General features: G+C 27.9%; 6 protein-coding genes across 6 annotated transcripts; 4 read left to right on the top strand and 2 right to left on the bottom strand.

The window, feature by feature from the left end:
- Positions 1–61: 61 nt before the first annotated feature.
- OCT59_018042 (uncharacterized protein) lies at positions 62–1,318 on the top strand (the record flags this gene model as incomplete). The annotated part of the gene is made up of 3 exons (XM_066148497.1): positions 62–872; positions 941–1,169; positions 1,300–1,318. Exons 1-3 carry the CDS (start codon positions 131–133, stop codon positions 1,316–1,318), a joined length of 990 nt encoding a protein of 329 aa, XP_066004422.1. The 5' UTR covers positions 62–130.
- Positions 1,314–6,274, bottom strand: OCT59_018041 (uncharacterized protein). Its single transcript, XM_066148496.1, has 16 exons — positions 5,769–6,274; positions 5,429–5,696; positions 4,944–5,355; positions 4,681–4,849; positions 4,563–4,621; positions 4,211–4,487; positions 3,926–4,126; positions 3,787–3,858; positions 3,454–3,723; positions 3,045–3,348; positions 2,859–2,974; positions 2,691–2,790; positions 2,598–2,621; positions 2,298–2,527; positions 1,820–2,227; positions 1,314–1,727 (listed from the first exon to the last, which is right to left on the bottom strand). Exons 1-15 carry the CDS (start codon positions 6,261–6,263, stop codon positions 1,961–1,963), a joined length of 3,264 nt encoding a protein of 1,087 aa, XP_066004421.1. The 5' UTR covers positions 6,264–6,274; the 3' UTR covers positions 1,314–1,727; positions 1,820–1,960.
- Positions 6,275–6,433: 159 nt separating this feature from the next.
- Positions 6,434–10,075, top strand: OCT59_018040 (uncharacterized protein; the record flags this gene model as incomplete). The annotated part of the gene is made up of 16 exons (XM_066148495.1): positions 6,434–6,542; positions 6,626–6,717; positions 6,787–7,144; positions 7,207–7,277; positions 7,343–7,505; positions 7,568–7,676; positions 7,751–7,821; positions 7,899–8,027; positions 8,115–8,363; positions 8,437–8,536; positions 8,609–8,745; positions 8,815–8,874; positions 8,970–9,157; positions 9,228–9,323; positions 9,403–9,663; positions 9,761–10,075. The coding sequence occupies exons 3-16, from the start codon at positions 6,928–6,930 to the stop codon at positions 10,073–10,075; spliced, it is 2,166 nt and encodes a 721-aa protein (XP_066004420.1). The 5' UTR covers positions 6,434–6,542; positions 6,626–6,717; positions 6,787–6,927.
- A 443-nt stretch (positions 10,076–10,518) lies between these two features.
- On the top strand, positions 10,519–12,691 carry OCT59_018039 (uncharacterized protein; the record flags this gene model as incomplete). Its single annotated transcript, XM_025313639.2, has 5 exons — positions 10,519–10,710; positions 10,785–11,070; positions 11,150–11,400; positions 11,481–12,269; positions 12,366–12,691. 5 exons carry the CDS (start codon positions 10,519–10,521, stop codon positions 12,588–12,590), a joined length of 1,743 nt encoding a protein of 580 aa, XP_025186990.1. The 3' UTR covers positions 12,591–12,691.
- Positions 12,692–14,664: 1,973 nt separating this feature from the next.
- On the bottom strand, positions 14,665–15,032 carry OCT59_018038 (uncharacterized protein). Its single transcript, XM_066148494.1, has one exon. The coding sequence runs from the start codon at positions 15,015–15,017 to the stop codon at positions 14,796–14,798; it is 222 nt and encodes a 73-aa protein (XP_066004419.1). The 5' UTR covers positions 15,018–15,032; the 3' UTR covers positions 14,665–14,795.
- A 164-nt stretch (positions 15,033–15,196) lies between these two features.
- Positions 15,197–23,051, top strand: OCT59_018037 (uncharacterized protein; the record flags this gene model as incomplete). The annotated part of the gene is made up of 19 exons (XM_066148493.1): positions 15,197–15,278; positions 15,369–15,526; positions 15,601–15,870; positions 15,931–16,003; positions 16,071–16,204; positions 16,293–16,400; positions 16,485–16,801; positions 16,867–17,516; positions 17,601–18,398; positions 18,472–18,754; positions 18,820–19,247; positions 19,330–19,511; positions 19,593–20,580; positions 20,647–20,798; positions 20,866–21,603; positions 21,673–21,990; positions 22,070–22,168; positions 22,240–22,474; positions 22,558–23,051. 19 exons carry the CDS (start codon positions 15,197–15,199, stop codon positions 23,049–23,051), a joined length of 6,507 nt encoding a protein of 2,168 aa, XP_066004418.1.
- Between the last annotated feature and the right edge of the window lie 45 nt (positions 23,052–23,096).

The raw sequence follows: 23,096 nt of genomic DNA, 5'->3' as shown, positions 1-23,096 counted from the left end.
AATTACACAGCAATTCCCGAATTTGGTTTGCATGCCGGTTTTTACGCGTATTACGAATTTACCATGAATTTTAATCCCAAACATCCCTAACATAGATCCTGGTACGTTTATTTTTTCGTTAAGCAGGAAAATGACAACCAACGAAAATCAAGAGTTACAACAAGAAGAATTCGTAGCACTTTCTTCAATATTTGGTGAAGAAGCTTTTCAATTAGACACTTTTTCCTCTGAACCATATCTTGCGTACACTTTTAAATTATCTTTAGAAAATAATGTTATTCTTCCCGAAGAAAAATCAAACATAACAGAACAAGATAGAAATTTTATTAATAAATCATCCAGAGAATTTACTCTAAGATTTCATTTTCCGCCTGAATATCCTTCTTCTGAACCTCCAAGTTACGAAATAAAAAGTTTATATTGTGGTACATTAAAAATAGATCAAAGTATAAAAGATGACATTGAAAAAAATTTTAAACGATTATTTATTCCTGGTGAAGTTGTTATATTTTCTTGGATTGAGTGGCTTCAAGATTTTATGATAAATAAGTTAAAAATTTATGAAAATGAAGATGCTACGTTAAAAAATATGATACAGTCCGAGCATCAGATAATTGAAATAGTGCATTTCGCAAATGTTGCAAATACTGAAGAACAATTGAATGAGGAGAAGATTGAGTGTCCTCAAATAACACATGGAGATCAATTCGAACATAAAAAATCTATATTTGTTGCTCATCTAGCTTCTGTATATAATTTACAACAAGTTAAACTTGTAAGATCTACTTTATTATTAGATAAAAAAATAGCCAAAGCTTCGCATAATATAATGGCTTACAGAATTGTTCAAGAAAATGGTATAATATTACAGGGTATGTTTAATACAATTTTCCTTTTAACTTTCTTTATTTTAAGATTTACTTTATTGTAATTTTTGTAGATAATGATGATGATGGTGAAACTGCAGCTGGAGGCAGATTACTTCATCTGTTGCAATTAGTTGACGCAAAAAATGTTATTGTAATAGTTTCAAGATGGTTTGGCGGAATTTTATTAGGCCCAGAGAGATTTAAAGATATTCAAAATTGCGCCAGAGATCTTTTAGAAAAATGTGGTTATATTACAAATAGTAATGAACAAAAATCTTCGGGAAGAAATAAAAAGAAAAGGTAATTATCATCTTAATTTAATTTTTATTTGCTTATTTTTAATATATAAACTCTATAAACTTATCCTTAGACCTTAGTTAAGTATTTAAGTAATATAGTTGAGTAATTATATACTCTTTACTCTTTCTAGTACTAATATTATTAAGTAATAGACATGTAAATACAAAATAGGTTTATTTATAAATTATAAAAAATGAAGCTTATAACACCATTCAATAACACAAAACAAGGCTCAATTCATCCAGGATTAAATTAAATCTCCTTACGTACCTCATATTTCATCATTAATGAATATCGTCGCCTTAAATATTCTTCAGTGATAAACTCAAAATATATGTTCCAAAAAAAAAAACGGATAATTTAAACAATAATAAAATAGTTGATTTCAAATTTAAATCTAACAAATATTCACATTGTGATATATAATAATAAATCGTGGGTCAAAATCTAAGTGTACTTGCCCATGTTTAACTGAAATGTCCTTAATCCATAGTAAGAGCTATAATAGAAATACGCTAACCAGAACTGTAAATAATTCGGATGTTGGAAAAGTGCCGGCTTAGCAAATTTACAAAAAAGAAATTTGTCAACTGGGCGACCCGGATAAGTAAAGGATAAGGATATAAATAGAATAAAAAACTGGCTACCACCTTTATTAAAAACAGTGAATAAAATCTTCGAGAATTTGCGTACAAATCGTCTATAGAAAAATTTAATAATAAAACAAAAAAGGGATAAAAAGAAATAATGCCAACATCGAACTTTCACTAAAACAATAAAATTTTTTCCGTTTATACAACCGAATACTTGCCGTATCCACCCAACGAAGTACTTCCGGGATTACGAGCTTCGGCTTCAATCGCACTTAACGTAGTTTCTGTCAAAATACGCTTTATTTCATTCTTGGCCTTTTCAACAACATATTCATTTTCCCCTTCAACAAATAAATATAATTTTCTTTCGCCAGAACCAGGTGCTGGTTGACGACCAGGAGCGAAATATGTACCACGAGTAGTGATAGCTGCTCCTGTAAGTTCTGTAATTTGTGAGATTTGTTCCTATTATAAAAATTTAATCAAAATATCAGTAAAATATATCCACACATGATGTGTAGTATAAAAAACATACCTTATTTGTAACTTTCCATCTTGCCTTTTGTGGATAATCATTAATTTCAATTTCAACAGAATATTCTGCAGCATTTTCAGCTTTATCGGCTTCAGGTACTGTGCCTTGCACAGAGTTTTCTTTAAAGCGAGCATTTATATCTGCAATGATGTCTTTCGCTCTTTGAACACCACTTGCACCAACATTCTTAGCATTGACTCGGGCTGCAGCTTCTTGAGCGGCTTTAAGAGCTGTAATTATAATTAATATACGTAAATAATAAAATATGTTAATAATTAAAGTGATCAAACTATTACTTACCCGCAATTGCTACAGGGTTCATATCTGTGGAATGACCATTAGTCGGTGGTGAAATGTTAACTGCAACAGACTTGGGTGTGATAGAAGAAATACCAGGAACAGTCGAAATTTCCTCTTTCTTGACTGACCGCATGAGGTGATCATCATCCTCTGCCTCCTCCTCAGAGGTTTCATCATCAGAAACGTCATATGTCTAAATCAACAGAACAGAATTAATAACTGCTCTTTTAATTTATGTAATAAATTTGCAATAATCTCTACCTTTCTTTGGGCTTTCTTAACGAGGTCTCGTGCTTCATCTAACCTCTCAAGACCTTTACCACCAAATCCTGAGCCAGAATACGTAGCACTTCCCGCCTTGACCTTCTCTTGAAATCCTTTAAAAAAAAAAAACCAATTAAAAATGATTCTAAATATTGGGTATAAACGCTACTAATAATATCTTACCATCGGCAAGTGCTTGTAATTCTGGGCTAACATGACCACCGCTCAATTTTAATGCTTTAACTATGTCCATCGCATATCGATCTTGTTCTGGTGTAATGAAAGTATACGCGGTACCTTTATTACCAGCTCTTCCGGTTCTTCCAACGCGATGTACATAATCTTCCATATGATTTGGACATTCAAAATTAATGACCAATTTAAGCTGTTTTACGTCAAGACCTCTTGCAGCTACAGAAGTGGCTATTAATAGCTGACAAACGCCGGATTTGAAATCTGCTATTGTGCTATCTCGATCCAATTGATCCTAAAACATAAAAAAATGTACAATGGTTATTAAAAATTCGGGTGCAATCATACAAATAAAAAGGTTGATTTATTTGGTTTTTTTTTTTGTAAAATAAATAAATACCTTGCCACCATGAAGGGACATACAGGGGTAACCTTTTCGTATTAAATCACGCAATAAATTATCTGCTGCCTCTTGACGGTCAACAAAAATTAGAGTACGAGCATCAGGATCGTCATTATATAGCTGACCTAATATTTCAAGTAAGCGAACAAATTTTGTATTATCTTCGCGAACTTCGACTATTTGAGCAACATCTTGTGCTACAACACTGCGTCCACCTACAGTAATTTCAAGCGGCCTTTTGAGAACTTTTCGTGCCAGAGACTCCATCTATATGGGAAAAAATACTTGAATAAATTTTAAATTAAAAGAGCACAAAATAATCTTACTTACCTGGCGTGGAAAAGTAGCAGAAAACAAGACTGTTTGACGATCAGGCCTAACATTATTGACTATTTTCATAACCTAGAACATAGTAAAGTTTATTATGTATTACTCAAATAAAATCACCATAATAATAAAAAATACATACCTGAGGTTCGAATCCCATATCAAACATACGATCAGCTTCATCCAATACAAGATAAGTGACTCTCTTTAAATTAGTAACACGTCCGGAATTAGCACACAATAAATCAATCATACGACCAGGAGTACAAACAATTATTTCAGCGCCACGTTTCAATTCCGCAATTTGATCTTTAATAGGTGATCCACCATAAGCACAAACAGCCTACATTAAAAAAATGCAATAAAAGTAATACAATATTAATAAATGTTATTCTTACACTTTTAAAAAAAAAAAGTATTACTCTACCCTAAGATTTAACCCTTTCAAAAAATGTTTACACTCTTTATGTATTTGAACTGCAAGTTCCCTTGTAGGTGTCATAATAATGGCAATAGGACCTTCCATTTGTTCAAGAGGACGCTGATCTTTGATATGACGAAACATTGGAAGAAGAAATGCTATAGTTTTACCGCTCCCAGTTTTTGCAACGCCAATAACGTCTCGACCAGCCATGATTGCAGGTATTGCTTGTGATTGAATGGGTGTAGGCTTTTCGAAATTTAATTTTTTAATTATTTGCAAACTATTCAATCGACAAAGGATTATGATTAGTACATAATAACGATTTAAACATCAAATTAGCCCTATAAATAATTACCATGCAGCCGGTAAACCCGCATGAGTCCATTTTTGTATAGGTTTCGGACAATCAACACCCTAATTTAATAATAAACGTCAGATATAATATGAATCATAAACATATTATAAGTACTTACTCTGATTTTAATTCCTCCCAATTCAACCCTAAGAAGGTCTACTTGGTCATGCGTCATTTCATGCATTTCTGGAGGCTCAATGTAAAAGTCCTTTCTGAAAGGTTCATATTTAATTTGTGAATGATCAACTGCTGCCAAATCTTTTTTTTTAAGTTTTTTAGCTGCCAAACTGCTCAATTAAAAAGTAAACCAGAAGAATATTATTTAACAAATAATATAAATAGATGAACATTATTTAACTAAAAATTTCGAATAAAACTTACGCTAAAATATCTTCGGGATCACTACCAAGCTCTTCATCTTCAGCATCATCTTCATCCTGTATAGCTTTCTCGGATTTATCGACTTTATTTTTCCCTTTTGCCACTTGTTTTGCGCGTTTTTTGTCTTGTTCATTCAATTGTTCTACTTCAACTTCTACGTCTTTCATAAAAGCATCAAGGGGGTCTTCCTCCTCTCCATTATCAGTCTGCATCTGATCTCCTGAATCTTTGATAGATAACCCTGATGTTGTAGACTTTTCTTCTTCTTCAGCAACTAAACTTTTTAATTTACCCTTATTATTCGTCGCAGATTTTTTGTTGCCAAGTCCAAGTAATGGGTTTCGCCTAACTTGAAGCACCTGAGATTCTACTTTATCATTAGATTTTGGTATAGGAAGTAAATTTACAGTTTCTGAAATAATAATTGAAAGTTAATTTCAATAATTAAAAAAAAAATTAAAAGAAAAAAGTTGAAACATAAATACCCGGGGCGCCATCAACTTCCATAGCCTCATCTTCATCATCGTCATCTAAAGTCCAACCTTTATTATTTTGTTGTGCAGTTTGGTCATCAGCAGTAGAAATAGATTGGCTTGCAGTAGAAACTGCTTGTGATTTGGCCTCCTCTTCAGCTTTTTTAGCCGCCTCCCTTTCTCTTCTCCATTGTTCCACACGTTCTCTCCTTTGACGAATTTTTTCTTCCTGACTATCGAGTAAAGCCGCAACTGTTGCAGAGGTCGTCGAATCAACTAACTACATTATAATATCAAATTTCAATCAAATGCCATGTGATATAAATAACAAAGAAAAAATGCATATATGTACCTTTGAATCAACCTGCATTTGCACATCCAAGTCTCGGTTAGCACTTTCTTGTTTGTTAATGTCTTTATATTTATCCTTCATTTCTCCAGAAACATTGTTCAGCACGGTACCTGATGACCTCGATATAATTTTTTGATCTTGTGTAGAATTTCCAGATTCTACCGTAATATTGTTTTTATATTTTCTATCTTCTGTTTCTTTTGTGGAATGAGATTTAGTATAAGAATCTTCTCTATCAATTTCACTCCTCGAATGGCGGGATCGCTTATGATCTCGATCATCTCTGTGACGATCCTTTTCACGTTCTCGATCTCGATCTCGATCCCGTTCGCGATCTCGTCCACTACGTCTTTCTCTACTACGACTTCTATCCCTTTTCTCATTTGTTGTTTCCTTAGCACGTTCACGACTACGATTTCTATCATGCCTGTGAGAATGTTTTCGCCTCTTATGTGGAGATCGTGAGCGACTTCTAGATCTAGAATGTCTTGCCATTTTGTAAGACTAGAATTCCGACCGAGAATCAGTGAAAGCTTATTTATATTACTTATTTAATTCCACGTGACCGGTGACATATCGTATTTAATGGATTCACATGGAGATAATCTCTATTTTTCTCATAACAATTTAAGGTAAGAACATCAATATTTTCATGTTTTGAATTTAATTTAAAATCATGTTTATTTTATCACTGAAATTTGTAGGATGCCACCGAAACGTAAAGCTAAGTCGAATGGGCCTAAATTGCCTAGTTCTCTTCAAGAACAACTTGAAGTTGGTATATATTTGCTTATAATTATTCGTTTGAGTAATTTGATATATACACTATTTAAATTGAAATATAATTATTTGTTTAGGTGATAGTAAGTTTGGGAAGAGATTCAAAAATCAAGCACAATCGAGAAAAGAACAAAGAAAACAAGATCGAATAGATAGGAAAAAGAAAAAGGTATTATTATATTTTATAGAACACACTTAAGATTATTAAAATATGAGATATTTATTGAAAAACTTTAAGGCTCAACGAAATCAAGTAGAAACAAACATTCAGCCGCCTGAGAAACGTCAGAAAATAAACCATCAATCACAATCATCTATAAATACAGCTACCTCATCAAAGATCATCAAATTTTCTGCCAAAAAACCAAAAAGCACAAAAATGAGTTCTTATTCACAGAAGTTAGAAAGACTTTCTATAACAAATCCAAATTTTTACTCGTTGCTTAAGGACTCTAATCTCATTTCCACCTCAAGTGAAGACACTTTAGCAGAATCTAAAAATACTGATGAAAAGGAAATTAGACGATTAGAAAAAAAACTGGGAATAAAATCAGGAGGAAAATTAACAAAAGCATTTGAAGATGATGGGTTGGACGGTATGCATGCTTATAAACAAATTTATGTACAGTACAATACCTAATAATAATTTTTTTTTAAGAGTTACTGCAAGGGGTCGATGTTGGTTCAAAAAATTTGAAATTTTCGAATTCTTTATCTGAGGAGGAAGAGGTAAATAAGTGCATTCAATGTTTCCTCTGTTAATATACTGCATAATAATAGTCCAAATTTGATAGGGGTGTGATATAGGAATATCAGAGCAAGATTATTCTGATGATTTGGAGTATAAAAGTGATGAAGAAGAAAATACTAATATCATGGAAGAGGACGATACAGAAAATGATTCCAATATGTACGATAAAGAATATAACAAAGAGGATGGAAATTATGAGGCAAAAGGTTGTATTATTGTTAGCGTAATTTTTTTTCCTAATACTTTATTAATACTTTGTTTCTCTTAGGTAAATATGTTCCTCCTCATCTACGAGACAAAGCTTTATCCGAGTGTGACAAAGCAAAAAAAGATCAACAAATACGGTTACAACGGCAATTACAAGGCTTATTAAACAGGTCCATTATCCTTTTTTATCGGTATTTTTATACAGCGTTTTGTTGCTAATTGACTGTTTATAATTTATGAATAGACTGAGCGAGTCTAATATTGAGAGTATCATCATGAACATTGATGAATTGTATCAAAAATTTACCCGACATGGTAATAATCTTTATATTTTTATTATATACATTGCCATGAGATAATATAATAGACTTATTAATTTCAAACTACATTAGATGTTACTTCTACCATTACATCCCTTGTCTTGAATTCAATTACCTCAAGATCCACGTTATTAGATCAATTTGTGATTTTATATGCTACATTAATAGCGGCTTTTTACAAAATAATTGGTATCGATTTTTGTAAGTTTGAAAAAATCTCTTTAGATAGACTTTTTTTTTAAAAAAAAAACAACAGTCTACTAATTTACTTTCTATAATAATCAATAGGCGCACATTTTGTTCAAGAGATGGTTGAAGAATTTGAGAGATACCATAGACAATATAATACCAATTCTATCGATGGTGTTAAAAGCCTTGAAGAAGAAGGTGGAAAAGAGTGTACAAATTTAGTAGTTTTGGTTTCAGAACTTTATAATTTTCAAGTCATATCATGTGTATTGGTTTATGATTTAATTAAATTATTTATTTCTGATTTGAATGAACTTAATGTTGAGTTGTTATTAAAAGTGATTAGAAGTAAGTAACATTTTTAATAAGTTTTGTTCTACATATATTTACTAATTTTATTTCGCTGCGCGTGTGATATTAGGTTCTGGATATCAACTTAGAAAAGATGATCCGACTGCATTGAAAGAAATTATTCAACAAGTTCAAACTGAAATCACAAAAAAAGATTCAGGGTCATTAGGGTAATTACTAACCTTTTTTGTTGACGTTCTTGTTATCATTTAATGATGATCGTATTTTCTCTTAATAAAAAGATCACGTACGAAGTTTATGATTGAAACTATAACAAATCTTAAAAATAATCGTCTAAAACAGCAGAATGTAATGGTGAATATTGAAAGCATTCTTAAAATGAAAAAATTTCTTAATAATCTAGGAAAAAAGATCCAAGGTATAGTTGTACTTTTTGAAAATAAACATTATTTTCTTTATTTTTTTAAAAATATATTTTATCTTATAGTTCAAGCGACGGAAGCATTGAGAGTCAGTCTTGATGACATTAGGTTTGTTGAAACAAAAGGTATGAATTATCTAGCAGAAAATCTCGTGAAACGAACGTACATTAAGTTCATTTGAAAACGCAACGTTGGTTACACATTTATTCATAATTTGAAGGAAAATGGTGGCTTGTTGGATCATCGTGGACCGCTAATTTGGCTGATGATTCATCAACTTCAATCATTACGCAACGCGCTGAGAAAATTGATAATTCTGCATCTAGCGCTTTATTAAAGTTAGCTAAAGAACAAAAAATGAATACGGATGTTAGAAGAAGTATTTTTGTGGTCATAATGAGTAGCGAGGTAAATATTGAGTTTAATGATGTATTTTTCTAAGTTTTAACAAATTTTTTTATCTGACTGTTGGTTGTAGGATTATGTTGATGCGTTTGAAAGACTTTTGAAATTGAATCTAAAAGAAGTCCAAGAACGTGAAATTCCCAGAGTTTTATTGCATTGCTGTGGAAATGTAATTATAATTTAAGATATTCCATTTAGCATACATATTAAAATATCAATTGAACGCGAAAATTTTATTTTTAACACAGGAAAAAACACATAATCCATATTATGCATTGATATCACAAAAGCTTTGTGAACATGATCATAGCTTTAAAATTACTTTTCAATATTGTTTATGGGATTTTTTAAGAGAATGTGGAGAAAATGATATCGGTGGCATGGAACTTGTTAAAACCATTCAGACATCATCAACTGCAGAAAAAATTCCTTTAAGAAAAATTGTGAACTTGAGTAAACTTTATGCATTTTTAATAACTGGCGGCCAATTATCTGTGATAATACTTAAAGTAAGTTTATTTTAGTTATATATTTTATTTTTCTTTACCGATACTAACTACGCCTTTTCGGGGAATCGTTCTTTCGAATTGACAATTATTAATGAAGACTGTATCGTTTCCTAAACTTCAACAACAATCACGATTATTTTTTCAATTATTATTTTCTAATATAATTTTATTATCTAACGAAACACAATTTTCAAGAAAATCAAATAATCAAAAACAAATGCTCTATAATATATTTAGTAAATCATTAACGAATCCTACATTAGCTAAAGGAATTTTATTCTTTTTATATAATTTTGTTAGAAAAAGTGAAATATTAGAACAAAAAGAAAAAGGATTAGTTAAAGTGGGTTGTAATATTATTAAAGAAATTATTCAAAATGGATTTAGCACTAGTAGTAACGATTTGCTTTAATATATGCTCAATTCCCAACGCAATATTTTCAGTAAGAAAGAATTTAACAATATATTTTATTAAATAAACAATTCAGTTTTAGAAATTAGAATAGGCTATGACAATACTCAAAATTCTTAACAGTTAATCAAAAAGTCGTTTCAATATCGATATAGAGATGGCCCGCAGTGCCCAAATTTTACACATTTACTCGATAAATTTCACTCCAATTCTGCACTAATATTATGTGAAATAGTCATCAAGTGCATTAACTTTATTTAGTAATATTATCTTTTAAAAAGATATTAATAGAAAAATAAATTTCCGCTATAAAAGAAATAATGGGGAATTGAATTTTCGTTATTTTCGTTATAAAAAAAAAAGATTATCGGATCAGGATGATCATCAAACATAAAAAATTTTTTTCATTCCGCAGATCTAATATGTTGATTGTCTAACTAGACATGCCTGCTTCAAAGTCTATGAAAATAAAGTCCGTTCGCTATAATGCAATCTTATCTCGTCCAAATCTGGCTGAAAAGAATAGTTTATTTGAGAAACCACAAGCGAAAAGTGAAGATGAATCAAGTATACGGAAACAAGAACTTATAATGATGACAAGAGTCATTGAAGATGCAATTAAACAAAAGAAAGAGGTATGTTAGTTGTTGTGACATATAAAATTATAATATATACGTACGTTAATATTATGATTATTATACATGTATAGGGTAATAAGAGTCCCTTCTATGAGCTGATTCGTCAAATAAACGATATTTCGAATGTCAATCCAAATCCAAAAAAATTAAGATTATGGTGTTTGGCTTTTTCTCGAATTATGCATAAATTCGATGCTACTTGCTCAGATCTTGTCTATACTTTATTGAATTTTAATTGGACAAATCATGATAATAACTTGGCCATTGCGTACGTGATGATGTTAGCCAACTTGGTGGCAGTTTATCCATCTTGTACAGAAGCAATGTTAGAAATGTTGGTCCAAAATTTTCTTTATAGTAAGCTTGCTTAATTTTTATATAATCTGTTATACAAGGTTATACAAATATTATGTTAATTTTTTATTATATCTTGCAGAAGAAGACGAAGTGTCAAAAATGGAAAAAATACACGGCAAAGTACATTATGCGATCAAAACTCTTCTTCCAAGTATTCCACAAGAAGAAAAGGATCTTTTTCATGTACTATATAGGGAATTTCCACATAAACGAGAATCTCTTGGAGCATATATAGTGTATGTAAAAAATTTATTACAATTAATAGAATACACTCCGTCTTTACAACATAAAATCTTGACTTTAATATTTGAGCGAATGATTGAATTAGACGTAAGTGCGTTTCATTTATATTCAATTAAAAAAAAAGAAAATTGTATATAATATTTCATTTTTTTTTGTTTGGATAATAGACTGAAGTTCAGGGACAAATTGATGAGATCGAAGATATGGAGGAGGGTTTAAATAAACTTAACATAGACCTTCACACTTCTCAAGACGGATCGACTGATTTTTACAAGTCAAAACCTGAAGAGCCAGATTTTGAAATTTTTAATGACACAAATGCGGACAATTCTGATTCGGACATTGAAGATTCTGCACCTATTGTCATTGCTGTTGATATTGCAAATGGAATCCAAAAATTAGATTGTATTATCAAACTAGTGTTAGATTATCTTGATTATTCTCACAAAAATGGAACTCGAGAACAACGAACGAAATTAACTGAAACTATTTTTACAATATTCAAGGAAAGTATATTATATACTATCAAGTCACGATATATTCAATTCATACCATTTTGGTATTTTTCATTGGACAAATTGTATGCAAGTCGATTCATTAAGTTACTCCTTGATAAATTAATTGATGATGAAGGAAAGGAAATTACTAGAGAAGCTGCCGCACAGTACATTGCATCATATATTGCTCGTGCTAAATATTTAGACGATGATGATGTAATGCAGTGCATGCGAGCTTTGATAGGGTGGGCAAAAAATTATGTTTCCGCTCATAAAAATCTCATACATGTTCGAGATGAATCGAAACACGAAAAGTTTTATCGTATTGTTCAAACGGTAATGTACGTATTTTGTTTTCGATGGAGAGATTTTCGTAATACCACTTCAGGAAATAATATTTGGAACGAGGAGATTAAAGAATTAAAAGATATCGTTGAATCAGTATTCTGCCCCTTAAAAGTAAGTTAAACATAATAACATAATTATTAATTTAATATACTTATTCAAGTATTTAATTGTACTGATTGATAGTTTAATTTATTTTATACTTTATAGTTTTGCGCTGAGAATACAGTTAAAATGTTCACATTTATTGCAAAATCCATAGGGTTTATGACATGTAAGGAATATAAATGTACTAAAATTAAGAACGATTCTGTTTTGTCGATGGGGGAGTACTTTCCATTCGATCCTTTCCGACTGAAGACTTCTCAAACTTATTTGGAAGGGCTATATCAGGTTTGGGAAGAAATCCCGGAAAAATCAGATGAGGAGGAATAATTGAAAGACACAAAAAAAAAAAAAATTAAATGTTATTCTGCTAGCTAAAATATTTTCATTTAAATAATAAAGATCTAAACTATTAATTTTCAAGCCATTCAAAACAATAATTCTTTATTTCTTCAAGAACAACCATTCAGTTTAAATCACTCATTCTAAAAAATGAAATTTGATGAAAAGAAGTTATTAAATAAATAAAAATGTTTCTTAAAAAAGTTTTTCTTTAACTACATTACAGTCAAAGATCGTGACGAAGCTCGATATAGTAAATTTGGCTTATAGTGATCTTTTTTTTTATTTCACCAGTTCACTTTATAATAAATCTTGTTCGTACTAATAAAATCTCGATATTGGATATAATGAACTGAATAATTTTACTATAGAAATAGACTGACACAAGAACAACCTTGACAGGTCAAAATCTCGACAAATCATTATACCATTATTCTGACAATTTAGAACAATATTATAAAATTTACCACAATTAAACTATATTGGATTGTATTTTTGTTGTCGATCTTATGTTAGTCGTGCAAGTGACTGTCGACTAACAAATATCACGTGATAAAATTCATTAATGATTTATTATATTCGTCCTAATATTTAAATTCGAATTACAAAGTCTTACTTTAAAATTCGTTATATTAAAAATCATTTTTTATAAAAAATTTGTACACTTTTCTTAAGTTATTATAATAATGACGAGCCGAGAAGTGAGACAGATTTAGAAACGTTATCTTAATTCTAATCCTAATTGATCTGATAAGAGTAGCACTTCCTTATGAATTCAATTCGTGTCTTATTTATATAAGATACGAAAAAATTACGTATCATTATTTTTCTTTATTACAATAGGTTTTAAAAATGATAAACAAATTTTGTACAGTATTTCCAATAACTTCGGTCATGAGTTGGTGACCAGTAGGAATTAATGATACTAATAACGATTCGATAAAATCCCGCATATTCCTAATCGACTGAACAAATAAATCATCATGTTTGATTAGGATAGAATTACAAAATATTTTAATCACATTAAGGTTTATTATAAAAAATAATTTCTTGATCAAAATCATAATAACAATGGAGCTCTCTCAGACTCTCACATGAAATATTGAAATATGTATATGTAAAATGAATTTCGTAACCTTTCATAATTATGTACACGAAAATAAAATTAAAAATTTTATTCATTTATTAAAAAAAAATATTAACTAATTAACTTTTTTTTTAACTGATATATGATTTCTATTTAGCCTGATAAAATTCGCATAAATAGTATTAGAGACTTAGAAATCTATGTAAATAATTATAAATGTATATTATATTATATTATATTAAGTAAAACTGAGTATTAGACTTAGCCCATTATACATTTATACGGTACTAATTGACTTGCACATATATTTTACAATAAAGATTAAGATAATACGTCAATTCCAATATTAAACATCATATATCATAAAATCCTTCCTCCAGAATTATAACAATTTTGACCTACATTATATTAAGCTCAGCTGGTAATCATTATTTATAATTTTATATTATATATAAATGTGAAAAATAAATATTATACAGTAATATACTCAAAAAAAATTTGAATAAAAAAGTGGGAAAAGAGCAAAAAATGCTGAATAGCAAAATGAAAGAGCAAGTAAAAAACTGGAGAAAGAATTATATAGTAAAGAGTGTGTCGTTGAAAGTATCAACTTTGTTGTTAATGAAGCAAGTTCGGCTCATAATATTTTTTTTCCTGTGACTTAGCAACAATACTTGCAAGAGATAACGAAGTAGGTTGGTAGCTTTAAAAAATGCCTGTAAAATCTACTTTGATTGGCTTGAGGACGATGTTAAAGAAATATCGAAAAATGCTCCTATGATATCAGACGATGCCGAGGTGGCTTTTTACCAAGAAGTGGGGATCTTGAAAGCACTGATGAAACTACTTTAACCACACTTAATCTTTATTTCAGATAATGACATGAATGTTGAAGTACCCCGATGTTGGGTCTATTTTAAATATCATAGATTGTGCACGGAATATAAGTACAAACAGCTATAACGAAAAATAAATGACATTTTGTAAAAATATTTTTTATTACATTATAACGTTGATGTAACACAAAAATAAAATACAATAGTTTTGGTCTATGCCTGCGATAGATGGTGAACTTTATGATAACTATTACATCCTAAAGGCAAGTTCTAACCCAAGATTACTTGATGACTTGACCTTTTTAAATCCCTATCTCTTCTTTGTGAATCTTCATTGGTTTTTGTGCCTCTTCTAATAGCCATACAATACAGGCAAGGACCTTTTCTGCTTTGATTTGTACATTCTTGCTCATTATCTATTTGATTGGCTTTGTGCTTATGTCCTGTCAAGGATGACTCCATTTGCATGGATACCTGAGCAAATCCTTTCATAAAATCCTCCCACTTAAACTATAATCGAGTTTTATTTTGGACAAATTTAATTTTAGTGCTTCTCGAACCTGATTGGGTAATTCTTACGATATCCAGATTTTCGGTCGTACAGTCATGCTTTTGACATCGCGTTACAGAGATTATCAGAAAAAAAAGTTTTACTTCTGTTACAACTCAAAATGGCAAATTGGGAAGTTTTCAAATCCTCAAAAGATTTACAAGAATTCTTGAACTCTGATAATACTGAAATATTGTATCAAGGTAACTATTTGGATATAATTATTAATTTTTTTTTTTACTTTGCGATATATTGATCAAATTTATTTTTTCCGTTATTGTTAAATCTTAAAGGAATTAATAGATTCAAACAACACTTTAGTTACTCAAAAGACAAAAGTACAAAAGATATTGATCTAAGCAATGATGAAAAATTTTCAATAGTTTATGAATATTTACAAACTTCTACAGACTGTAAAGAATTATTTAGAATATGGGATATGCAATTACGTGTAAGTTTTTTAGCAAATAATTATTATATTATTCCATATTTAAATAAAACTGATAACATATTTTTTTTTTAAAGAATAATCTAACAAGACTGGAACTTTCGATGCCCGATTTATTTTCAAAAATTATAAAATTTACAACAACCGTTCCTTCATTAAAACCTACGGGAACAATAATAATTCGTAATATTATACGAAATTACATGAAAATAATTAGGAATAGTTTATCTTCTGAAAAATTACCTCTATGTCAAAATACTTTAAAACTATTAATTGTAATGAATTCCCATGACCTTGTAACCACAAAGGAATTACTAGAATCATTTACTTATAATCTTAATCTTAAGGTATATAACTTTTATTGATTGAAAAAATTGAGATTTGTTTACTGATGCATATATTATTAGGAACTAGAAAGATTATTAAATATCAGAAGAAATACACCAAAAGACAAATTAAAGTCGTTTCATGTACAAAATGGTTGGTTAATTTAATAGTTTAATTTAACACTAAATTTGTATTCAAATCATCCTTTCCTTTTATTTAGACATTCGGACATTGTATGTTCGATTTATTTTATCATTCTTTGTACATGGAGATGCAAAAATCAAATCAAATATATTGGAAATCAAAGATTTTGTAAGTTCAATATTTAAAGGATTATCAAATGATTCATATGAAGTAAGTAAATGATATATCGTCCTTAAGTTTCTCAAATTCTTAATTGGTTAATTCTTATTTCAACTATTTTAATTTTTTTGATTTATAGTTTGTTGATGAAGTGTTTAGAAAAGTTTATAACTACATAATCCTTGATAATGATATCAACCGAAAAATAAAATTATCGTTTTTCAACAATACGTGGCTTTTCAATAAAGTAATAAAATATTAAATTTGATTTTTTTTCTTCATAGATTTTTTGGATTTTCTAAATTGCAGAATACTGACTTATGATCCATAGCTTTTACTTCTTTATAATAGGCGTGAGCCAGAACAGCCTGAATCTGATAATATTGTAGCAAATATTATTCATCAATTTTTGTTATCAATTTGTTGCACGCCTGGCGTAGGAATCTGCTTTCGTGATGCAGGATTGTATCCTTTTAATTTTATGAATGCATCCTTTAACGCATCAATAGATGAGACAAATGAGAGGCATATGAAAGTACATAATATAATATTGCTCCAATTTATTAAATTACTGAAGCCAACGCAAGATTTACGTCAACAAGAACTTTTGTTGAAAATTTTGGAAACATGTCCAGAATTAGTTAAACCGTTAGTATAACTTGTTTTGATAAATTTTATTGCATAATTTTATTAATTAAAAAATTTTATTGTAGATATTGGGATGCATCAAAACTTTCTTTCAAACCTAATCTTTCATACAAGTGGTTGACAAATATGACTTTGATTCAAAAGATAATAATGTTACCTTTTCCTTCACTTTACATTCCGAATACACAAACTTATCCAGAAAATCCCCCAGAGTTAAACACTATTTTGGACAATATACTTCCAAAAATATTTGATCAAATTACTTTGGTCGAATGTCTTAATCATTCCAGTTCACTAATCAAATACAAAACTATGATTGTTTTATATTTGGCGATTCAAAAGTTGGACACTGTTGTACATTTAATTAATAAAGCGGGATCATTAAAATGGAATCAGATGATTGATTCTTTATATGAAGAAATGATGCATAGAATTCCTGATATTCAGATTCTTTTGAGTTTGTATAAAGATTTGTTATTAAATATGAAGAGAAATGAGGATAGTGATGAGCAAATAAGAAATAATATGATGCATGAATGTATTTTAAAATTAATCAAGTTTTATCATCTTAATTTTCCAAAAATGGTAACGGAAGTAAAATTGAATGTTGATAATTTGATCCCAATGGATTTTCAAGAGTATCAATTAGTCCTTCAATTAAATATATTGGAATTATTATTTTTAGTTGCTAAATCTAATTGGACAATAAATCCAGGTAAGTTTTATATATATTCGCTTTTATTTATTTATTTTTTAGCTAATTACTTATGGAACCACGTATTTATTAATTTCATTTTAGAATTTAATCACCTTCGAACACTTTTAAAGATATATTTGACCACATCTTATACACAGATCCGTTCAATTACACAACATATACTTGAGCAGTTACTTTCCAATTCTATAATTTTCCAACATGACCCAGACGAAGTTTCAATTTGGTTGGATTCTTTACCTCGAATCTTTCCTGAGAATATAGATGTTGAAAAATTCAATGGCCAAGCAGTTGTTTTACAATTTCTTGACAGTTGTTTTACATCATTTCTAAAGGATCCTAATTCATATATTGATAATTTAAATCAAGTTGTAAATAATGTAAATGAAAGGAGAAAGGATACAGTTGGCGATGGAGAAACCAAAAAGGATGTTGAACTATATTTAAAATTTCAAGACATTTCTAAAAACTCAAATATTTCTTATCCATTTAGTCCACTAATAGTGACACTTGTAAGGAATTATAAAAATATTACGAATAACAAAATTGAAATCATGTCATTCTTACATATGTTATTTAAGAAATTATTTTCCAAGCAGATATTAGTATATTATCTTGATGAATATATTAAACAATTAGAAAATAATATTGGACTTAAAAGTATCGGATTTCTTGAATGTAGAGGAAAATGGAATATTGATGAGTATATTTCAAGTTTGAAGCATATTTCAAGTTTATATAAATATCAAAATGAAGAGCCTTTTAGTGTTAATAAAATAGTAGACATTCCTGTCATAATTTCTGAAATCCCACAAGAGGAGCTTAATGTATTAAATCAAAATCTGATGAAAGCTGAAAAATTGTGTTTGGAAATCTTAAGAGGTAAAATGGTAGAATGATTATTTTTATTTAAGATATATTCATATTTCGAATTAAGATTATTTTTATTTATTAGATAAAAGCCCTGCTGACATTACTAAAGCAAGGTCTAAATTTCTTGATATGCTTTACATACTACCTACATTGATTTTTGAAAGAAACTTAGTGGAAATTGTAAATTATGTCAAAAATATTTTAGTATGGATAAAGTTTGAACCCATTTTGGAATATATTTGTGAGAGATATCCAGGTTCAAGTAGTTTATTCGATATTCAAACCATTAAAGAAGTAATTGATTATTATATATTTTCTTTTAATAAAGAGAATAATAATGTTTTGCCTAATAATGTTGAAACAAGGTAGATATTAAAGATTTTTTTTTAAAAAAAAAATTGGTTTATATTAACGTTAATTTTATATTTAGTAGAATAGATTCGTTAAATTCATTTATTGAATTATTAAATTTGATTCCTTTTTCTATTTTATTTGACAACTCATTTCCTTCCTATTTGGCTGATAAGAACATTAGTTTGATTTTAATTAAATCATTACAATCCACATCTTTACAACATATATTTCGCATAACAAAACAAATTTTAGTTACTACAAAAGTATTGTTATCAGTTTCTTACTATAATTCATCAATACAAAAATTGCAAACTTGTTTTAATTTGTTAAAGATAATTATTGAAAAAGTTACTGAAGAAGTAGAGGATGAAGATATATCGAAGATTTTTAATGATATTATAATTTTAATATTTGAACAAGATTTGTTACCATTTTTCTTAGCAAGTATGTCTGAAAGTCAACAATCTACTTTGAATTTTAAGAATTATTCTATTTTGGACGAATGTAAGTATTGATTTTTTGTTATATTATTTAATGGTTATAGTAATGGTTATAGTATATTAATAGTCTTTATTTATTATATTAGTTATTGCAGAGCTTGTTGTTTATTTTACAAATAGAGAAATTAAAAGTATAGTATGGAAAACACACAGTGCAAAGGCTTTAAATAGTCTTCAACCATTTAAAAATAAGTTGTTCAATCAACTTTTATATATAATAAATTCAGTTGATTTATATAAAAACAAAAATACGTTAATATATGAAAAGGTAAGTAATTTATAATTAAATTTAATTTGTTTTAAAAAAATTGTTTTATATTTATAATATTTATAACAATTATTTTTACAGACATTTACATTATGTTACAAATTCAACAACTTTTGGAATGAAGAGGAAACATTTCAACTTTTTTTAAGTACTTTAGAGTCTAGATTTTATAATAATAAGTACATTAATAATAATAAGCATTACAAGAAATTTCTTTCTTTTTTGTTAAACAAATTATCTAATACTTTACTAATTATACAAATTAATGAAGAAATTCTTTTGGAATTTTTTTCATGTCATATAGTTGAAATGGATTCTATAATCTTACAAATCATTGAAAATTATTTGCCATCTGGATTAATTGAGAAAAAAAATAATTATATATTATATAATTCAGAACAACAATTATTTCATCCTATTATAAGTAAATGTATGAAGGTTACTCAATATTTTCTGGATAATTTAAATAGTAATAGAGCTAAAATTATTGGACACCTTATGCTATGCACTTCAGACATTAGAGAATTATTTGTTTATTGGACTTTAAATAATCAGAATTTTTTAGAACAAATTGCTATTTCTGATATAGTAATCTTAGTTAATTCATTATTGGAAATTATCTCAACAATTCACACAAATTCATTGGATTTTAAATATATTGGAGTAACTTGGACAAAATTAGCTAAAGAGAATGAAAAGAAATCTATTCATAAAATATCCGAATTATTTGCATTAAAATTTCTTCAAAATATTTCAAAGTCAATAATAATGCAAGAGAATCCATCAATTTATGCTTTGATAACTTGTGCATTATTAAATCTAAGTCCTTCCAAACAAGTTCTTGATAATTTGGAAAATAATATTAAAAATAATTTATCTTCAGATTTATTTAATTTGGATTTTCTTTGTATAGTTGAATGTTATTTTATAAATAATATTAATTATTACAATGAAAATGAATTAAAAAAATTCATTTCAAATTATTTGCATTATGCAACATTATTTATAGAAAAAGATGAGTATAAGAAATATAATATTAAATTTATTCAAACTATTTTTGGAAAAATTGGTAAGATGATGATAATTTTTTTTTTGTATATACCTATATATATTAACTTACTATTTATTATATTAGATATATTAATAAAGCTTTGCGTACCTAAATCTTCAAGTCTTGATGCAAATATAATTGGTGAATTTATTTTTGTACTTTTGGAAAAGAAATTTGAAGATCCAACAATATTAAATTGTATTATTTCATTAATTAAATTTGCATATAATAAAAAGGTATTTTTATTAATTGTAATTTTTTAATTAAATAAATTTAATAACATATTTTTTTTTATTTATATAGAACGTATTTGGCCCTTCATTGGATAAAGTTATAGAAGCTATAATAAATAATCCTCAATTTAATATTTTGATCAATTCATCAGAATCATCAACTGAATCAACAGAATCTTCAATATATACTATAAGACCTATAATATGTTATTTACTCAATTTAATATATCACATAAACTCCAAAGAATGTTGTAAATTATCATATTTGGTTTCACTTTTACCTATTTATAATGCAACAACATCAGTATCAGATCAATTATTATTAGATATTTTTATATTATATGAAAAAACAACAAAAGTATCAATTATATCTTCTGCAATTAAATGGAAAACAAATTTATCAACATTGAATAACAAATATCAATTTGATAAAAAAAATTTAATTATAGGACAAAGAATTTTAGTGGAAACATTAGAATTAATAGATCCAATGTTTATGATGAGAAGTTTTACACATTTTCCAATTGATAAAGAATTGGAATTGGAAATTGATTACAATTATATAGAAAAATTATTATTTGATAATAATTTTTCAATAATAATTATGGAGAAAAAAATATCTGTTTATGATTTATCTTATTTTTTACCATTATTTGCCAGTTTATTATCATATGGTAATTTATTGGATTGTAGAAAGTTTATTGAGATTAATGCTTTAGGATTTATCGTTGTTGCTACATCATCTTTAGTTATTAATGTGCGAAGAATTGCATATTATTTACTAGATGAATTTTATGTTTTATTAGAGGTATGCAAATATTAAATGTTTTTTTTTTTCGTATAATATAATATATAATTACAATTCCTTTTATTATAGACTACAAATTTTCGAGAAAAAAAGCAAATTTTATTACTTTTGAATTTATTGAAAAATTCAATAACAAATCGTGATAATGATGATATACAAAGAATTCCAACAATAATAACAATATTTATAGCACATTCTTTATATATATTCATGAATCCTGGACATTTTATGTATCCTCTTATTAACAGATTTTTATTACAAAGACCATTTTTGGATTTAAAAGATATACCAATGTTTTATAGTTTATTTCAATCTTCTACTAATAATTATCAAAAAGAAAAAGTTTGGATTTTAAGACTTTTATCTGCTGGATTAAAAACATACGATGTAAGCATATCAAAAAATTTAAAAATAATCATTTTTAAAAATATTAATAAAAAGAATATATATATATATATTTTCGTAGGATTATAAGATATTTAATAGAAGACATATTTGGAATATAATATCTTGTTATTATACTTCCCCATTAGCAGATAATATAACCCGCAAGCTTATTATCGAGGTATTATAAAATATTTTAGTAAAGCGTAATTTTTAAATATAATTTTCTTATTAAATTTTTTTTTATATTAGATTTTATTTCAAGCAGCTTCGATTCCAAAAGTTATTACAAATATGATGAAAAATCAAGGATTATTAACATGGATATATCATATATGTATTTCATCATTATCCGAACAATCATTATTTGGATCAAGAATTTTATTGAGAGTTTTACTTGGATGTAAAAATTCTGCTTTACAATGGTCAAATTGTACTCTAATTAAACAATCTATTTGTATTTTAACTGGATTATTAAGATCGTTAGGTAAATTTTTCTATATTGCATTTATTAGATTTTATATTTATAAATGTATGATCTACTAACTAATTAATTATTCGAAATAGAAGGAATTAGAAATGTTGAAGAAAAAACGTTATTATGGACGCTTAATTACTTAAACTCAATTCTTCGAATATTTCATTATTTAACATTAATATCTCCTATGCCAGGCAATATTTTATCACAATATAACGCGTCGATTCTGATTTCTTTAGTAGAAAAATGTGAAATACACTTGAATCCCATGGACGTTATAAATAGTGCATCTTTATCAGATCCAACAGAAATACAACATAATTTTAATCCTTCATTAACGGATAATTTGGATGAACTTTATACAATGGATCATGATATAGTCAAAATGTATAAAGAAATAATCAGGATGATGTTTGAGATGATAGTTATAAGCTGTAATACGTTTGAAGACGATCTTGTAAAGAAAATTATAGGAAGGTCTTTAAGATGTAGCGTTAGTATTGAAGCAAGAAAATGGATTATTGAGTGCTTGGCTGATAAAAGGAATTATGGTACAGAAGAAAAAGAAATGGATATTGAAGTTTAATAAATTTAATATATAAATATATATTATAATTAGTATGATCAGCCC

This window comes from Rhizophagus irregularis, chromosome 27 (genome assembly GCF_026210795.1).
Source record: "Rhizophagus irregularis chromosome 27, complete sequence".
NCBI lineage: Eukaryota > Fungi > Glomeromycota > Glomeromycetes > Glomerales > Glomeraceae > Rhizophagus > Rhizophagus irregularis.
Note: the sequence above shows the minus strand (reverse complement) of the source record. Positions and strands in the feature narration are given on the sequence as shown.